Here is a 6,393-nt window from a genome sequence, read left to right as displayed (position 1 = left end):
GGTACTATTAATGGTGTAAAGAGTTATGTATGTATGTTATCAGCACAATTGTGTTTGTATCGCGTGTGGATTGACGTATTTACTCTGTAGTGAAAAGTGGGAAATGCTTCTGCAGGAATAACTTAATTGCTGACGAGAGATAATTGTTAGAATTGTATGTATAATGCATGTAATATTATTTTGTATATGTAAACTGTACTGACGTTGCATATGATTGTTGAATATTCAGTCATTACACACATGATCTGAGGAAAGTTTGTGTCCGTGCATCTTTCATTCAATTATTCCCCTTTTCAGGGCTTTACATTGACCTCTCTCAACAACAAGGTGTATCCACCTGCAGAACTGCCGCTCACTGGATGTTTATTGTTTTTGGAGTAAATTATAGAGACTGTTGTGTGTGAAAATCCCAGGAGATCAGCAGTTACAGAAATACTCAAACCAGCCCATCTGACACCAACAATCATGCCATGGTTGAAATCACTGAAATAATTTTTTTTCCCCATTCTGATGGTTGATGTTAACATCAACTGTAGCTCCAGACCCCTGCATTATTTTATGCTCTTCACTGCTGCCACATAATCGCTTTAGATAATCGCATGAATAAGTGGGTGTACAGGTGTACCTAATAAAATGGTAAATGGTCTGCACTTATATAGCACCTTTTTTAACCTTAGAGGTTACCAAAGCGCTTTACACTGTGTCCAGATCACCCATTCACACACACACACTCATACACCAATTGCCTGCAATTAGGAGCAACTTGAGGTTCAATGTCTTGCCCAAGGACACTTCGGCATGTGAAGTCATGTGGGCCAGGAATCGAACCGCCAACCCTGCAATTAGCAGCAGACCCACTCTACCATCTGAGCTACAACCGCCCCATTGCCTGGAAAAATCGAATAAAGTGGTCAGTGAGTGTATAAATAGTATAATGTGTATATATTATTTGTGTAGAGAATGTCTCTGTCCTAAAACGTGTCTACAGTTATCATACGCCAGTCACCTACTTCACTGTTCAGGACCTGTTTGTTACAAAGATTTAAGTGAGTTGTAATGGTATGATTTCAATAATTTTAAGACTCAAGTAAGGAGATTATTGTTAAATAAGTATGTTGTGTTTGTTAATATGAAATAAACTTTTCTCTAAGTCAGCGTGAACTATGGTTATATATGCTCCTTTTTTACTGTGAATGATTCATCAGCAAATGTTGTCTTGCATAGCATACTGTTCACAATTCAATCTAACTTCAATGGATAAATTCAAGTCACACACTACGTGAGAGTGAAACACTTCTTTTAGGCATTTTTTCTAGAAGTATTTTTCCCATTAATTTTCTCCATACATATTTTTTTTTAAAAATGGCTTTAAGCCATGAAACAAACCAACTAGCTCTGAGATGAATCACAACATTAAACACTTTGGAAAGAAGTACATGAAAATCCGGGGGTGAAATGCAAAGATAAATTATATCCCATGAAGCATTTCAAATGAGGTAATAGTCGTTGTTTTTTGAGAAGAGTTTGAGAGTGTAGGAAGAATAACTTAAGAATAAATGCCATTCACAGTGCATAAATTCTGTTTCCATGGGAACAGCGACTTCTCTGATTGGTGAATCTCTCTTTGGGATTATGGGTAATGTAGTTCTTTATCAAGTAAATTGGCTATTTAAGCTAAAATCACACTGACTTTTGGCTTCTACAGATGCATAAATTGTTGCTTAACAGCCTTGGAGCTCATGGTAGGTCTGTCTTTTTACATAATCATTCAAATCAATTTCACTATGGAGAAAATGTATGGGATTTTAAACTCTGGAGCCCAAATGTTGTGCTCTATTTCCTGCTAAATATTTTGTTTCACTAACAAATGAGTCACATTATGGAAGAGTAAATGCCAGTTTTTGAAGTGTAATAACATCTCTTGCTTGATGTCCTCCTTGACAGACTTGCGATTTGCTCTGAGGTCCATGGAGCCTTTGTGTTTGGAGCCCAGCAGGGCCCTCATCATCTCATCAGCAGACACACGTACCTTCCTCAGCACAGGCTTCTTAAACTTCCCCCCTAGACCCTGAAACATCAACTTTAGCTCGTTGAACTGAAATCAAATGGATAAAACCAGAGGTTAAACCCGGAAATTATAAAATCTTGCAACGGTATTGGGTGTTGCCCAGCCCACTGATCTACAGATGTCTGCTAGAGAGGTGCCGTTGGCTAGTGGATTGTGCTCATCCCAGAGGGGACGGCATGGTCTGGGCCTGGTATGCCGAAGCGATGGCATCCATGATCCAGTGGGCAATCCTCTGATTGGAGACAGCGTTCCCTTTCCACTATCCCCCAAATCAGACAAAGAGCTGCTCAGAGCATCTAAAGCTCTCTGTGCGGTCCAAGTAGATACGCAAAGCATGCACCAGACACAGCAAAGACAAGGCTGGGTCTGCCTCCTCCCGGGCAGTGCTTGCATGCTCACCACCTAAAAGGGTTTGTGGGATCGCAGTCAGGAGGGCCGTATTCAATGAGAGAGCCTTTAACTCCACTGACTCTAGAGGCTCAAATGGGGCTCTCCGCAGGCCCAGCAGGACCACGAAGAGATCCCACGAGGGAACGAGACGTGGCCTAGGAGGATTCAATCTTCTAGCGCCTCTAAGGAACCTGATGATAAGGTCATGCTTCCACAGGGACTTACCGTCCACTGAGTCATGGTGTGCCGCTATAGTGGACACATACACCTTCAAGGTGGAGGGGGACAGCCGCTACCATAGTGACCGAGTCTTACTCCATCAAAAGAAAAGAGATGCTCTGAACTGGGGAGACCTTGCTCTTTTCCCAGTTGACCCGAAGCCCCAACCGGCTGAGGTGCCTGAGCACCAGGTCCCTGTGCGCACACAACAGATTTCGAGAGTGAGCTATATTCAGGCAGTCATCTAGATAACTGAGGGTGCGGACCGAAAGGGAGAACCTTGTGCTTATACGCCTGGCCCTAAAAAACTAACCGAAGAAAGGGTCTGTGTCGAGGTAAAACCGAGACATGGAAGTACGCATCCTTCAGGTCAACCGCCGCAAACTAATCTTGATGCTGGATGCATGGCAGAATGCGCTTCTTGAGTCAGCATCTTGAACGGGAGTCTGTGCAGGGCCCAGTTCTGTACTTGCAGGTCCAAGATTGGCCGCAACCCATCGCCTTCCTTTGGCGCGATGAAGTAGGGGCAGTAGAACCCCTCCTTCTGCAGAAGGATTGTGATTTAAGCATGCAGGACAGTGGCGTTTTCACCCCTAAACAAGGTGAAACTGACACCGCTGAACCCATGAGGGCTCCTGGGGAAATTAATCGCATAGCCGAGTCGGATCATCCTGGCCAACCAGGGCAATGGGTTGGAGAGGACTAGCCACGCCTCCAAACTCAGAACGAGGGGAACCAAGGGGACGATAGTGTTTGACGTACCTGCAGGTGGGGCCTCACGGCAGGGAGGAATAGGAACTTTCACGTCGAGGAGCCTTGCGTCCCGAAATCGTGGCTGTGCTGAGGGAATCATCAAGCACTTGCCTTGCTCCGCATACCCACCATAGGACCGGTCAGCAACGAGGAGGAGGCTGTGTGCCATCGTGGCTCATCACATCCGCCTGACTGTGGGTGTGTGTGTGCCGCGGCCAGTGCGCAAAGGCGGTGAGCTTGCGTTCGTAAAGCCCTAGCCACGAATGTTCGATGTACAGTGAATCCAGTCGAGACTGGAACCCAGTCGAGTCCTCCGAATCTGACTGTGCCAACCCGCTCTCCGATACTGCGATCGAAAGCTCATCCTGCTCTTGAGCCTCGAATGAGACAATAAACTCTCCCTGGGATGAGCTGCCTGTCTCATCCCAGAACTTGTCCGGGGTAAATGAGTGTACTGGGGAATTGGAGGTCCGTGGGGGATCACCCGGCAGAACGACTGCCATTGGGGTCCCCAAATTGCTCCCAATGCTAACCATCATGGCCATGTGTCCACAGGCAGAAGGACCAGAGTGGGGAGTGGCTGGAGTGGTTTTCACCCAGATGGAAAGCCGTGACTGCAACTTGCCATGGTCATTTTCTAACAGTGAGGACATGAACCATCCATGAACGCTGTCTCAGCGTGACTATGGCCCAGACACGTGAGGCAGCGATTGTGGCCGTTAGAGGCGAAGAGGTAGCGACCGCATCCAGGAACTACACACAGACAGAAAGGCATCTTTAAAAAGACGCTCTCCGTCAGTGCGCACTCTTTTAGGGAAAATACCCTTTTAGCTGTCGAAGCGTCCAGGGGCATACTCTGCACTAAACATGCATGAGGGGGAGAAACCACTGCAATGCGCCATATATACAACAGCATACAATTGCGAGGTGAATGGAACTGCAGTGGAATTCGCTGATTCAGCACCGCTCGGCTCCAAAGAAAAAATATCAATGAGTGGTTGCGAGCAAATTGGGAGTGTCATGCAAATTCCACTCGCCAATTCCCATTGGCCTTTTTTCAAAGATCAGGTGTGTTTGGGTCACTACATCGACACAACGTCGAGTGAGTGACAGAAAGGGAAGTCAGAATTACATTTTTATTTACCTCATTCTTGACGAGATATGGCTTCCATAAAAAACTGCAAGATGCTAGCATGACTGACATCAAGCTTAAATAGGATTGAAACATTTTTGTTTCATCCTTCCCAATAACAAGGGAACATGAGAATGACGAATACATGAACTGGTGGTTATAAATAAAAACTTATTGGCTTGTTTTATACTCACATCTTTGTTATATTTAATGACTTTATCCTCATTGTCGTACCTCTCTTCATCTACCTGAAAATTCTGAAGGTGAACAAGCAATATCAGCAAATACAACTCTTTTTAGATTCAAGGTAAACTGGATACAATTGTTTTTTTTTTTGGTTTTTTTTTTAAGAAATTTGTGCTTTTATGTAAAGTTCGTGTTATTTGTGTCACACCAGCTTACTATTCTTTTTATAATCAATGAGGCTTTGATAATAATGTTTTTTTAGACCCATTTAAATTAGCTAACCTCGAGGTGATAACAGTACATATTATTTAATTTAACTTATTTTCCCTAAGTTCGAGTTAGGGTTAAGTTAAGCTCAATCGACATCATTTGTGGTATAATGTTAAAGGCCACAACTCCAACATTTTTAAATGTGTTTACACTTTATTCTTTTGGTCTGGGTACGTCACCTGTAAGTCGGCCAGAGAGAGTCCAGAAAGCTGCAGAGGAGGGAGATTGTCCTGCAGGTAGCGATTTCTCTCTTCATCTGTCTTCTTTTTCACCCTCTCCAGATCATTCATGGCTCTGTTCAGAAGCATTTTCTGATAGAAGAAGAAGGATGAAGAACTTAAATAAATGCTTCACGGCAGAGTAGTAAACAATTTACAGAGTACAATCCAACCTTTAGAGAAAGTTTTCGGGTTTTGAAAGTGATGTTAGATAGAATAGGGGAGGTAAGGGATAAAATTCAACAGCTAAGTCAACTTTAACAGGAAACCAGGATGCTGTACCTGGGTTCTCTCTGGTTGTTGACCACGGACAGGACGCAGAACAACAGGATGTTGAGAAAAGGGGATTTTATAGGTCATTTGCAACTGGCTGGCAGATATAGTGTTGCCTGGAATGCCTTGGCAGTGCTTTAGAAGTGAAATATTACCACCCGTGAAGCTGTGACAATATTACAATACATCAAAATACACAATGACTGGAGTTGTATGGAGAGTTTTCAAACACTCCCATAAACAAGCGTAAATCTGACTGGACTAATATTTACCATCATTCCCTTTTCAATAACCTATTGTTGCAGCACCAGGTAACACTTTATAATAACTATCAATAAATCATTCACAAACATTATATAATGCTTAACAGATCAGTAGTTAGTGTATATTCACATAGTTAGACACATTAGATAATAGGCTTGATCATGTTTAGTAATGAATTTAACTAACATTAACTAATGAGCATTCTCTAATATAAATTCAAATGCTCACAATTGTGATTAAACTTTTATATTTATATGGCTTTGCACTTTTTAACATCTAGAATTGATTGTAACAAATGTTACATTATGTTGAACAGATCATTTGTTAATGCACATTTAAATGCTTACAAATATATTCTAAACTTGTTTATAAATTAGTAGTTTTTTTTCACAACTTCACACATTAATCATGTTTACAAATGATGTATTAATGCCACACATTTACTGTTTGTTTGTTAATGCATGTTAGCATGCTTTTAATATTTACACAAATAATTAAATAATCATTTGTTTATATTTTTACATCACCCAATCTAAAGTCAAACTCTTCATTCATTGTAAATGTTTACTAATGATTATTTAGCACATTTGTGGGCACTAGGAGAAAAGTTTGTGAGGGGT

The 6,393-nt window shown here is 42.2% G+C and overlaps 1 protein-coding gene across 1 annotated transcript; it reads right to left on the bottom strand.

The window, feature by feature from the left end:
- Positions 1-971: 971 nt before the first annotated feature.
- Positions 972-5,424, bottom strand: tnni1d (troponin I, skeletal, slow d; the record flags this gene model as incomplete). Its single annotated transcript, XM_052120602.1, has 5 exons — positions 972-1,027; positions 1,918-2,095; positions 4,757-4,819; positions 5,171-5,329; positions 5,410-5,424. Coding segments are annotated over 5 exons (471 nt in total), but the record flags the coding sequence as incomplete, so codon positions are not given.
- Between the last annotated feature and the right edge of the window lie 969 nt (positions 5,425-6,393).

Source organism: Xyrauchen texanus, chromosome 47, assembly GCF_025860055.1.
Source record: "Xyrauchen texanus isolate HMW12.3.18 chromosome 47, RBS_HiC_50CHRs, whole genome shotgun sequence".
In the NCBI taxonomy this organism is placed as follows: Eukaryota; Metazoa; Chordata; class Actinopteri; order Cypriniformes; family Catostomidae; genus Xyrauchen; species Xyrauchen texanus.
This window is presented reverse-complemented; position numbering and strand designations above follow the sequence as displayed.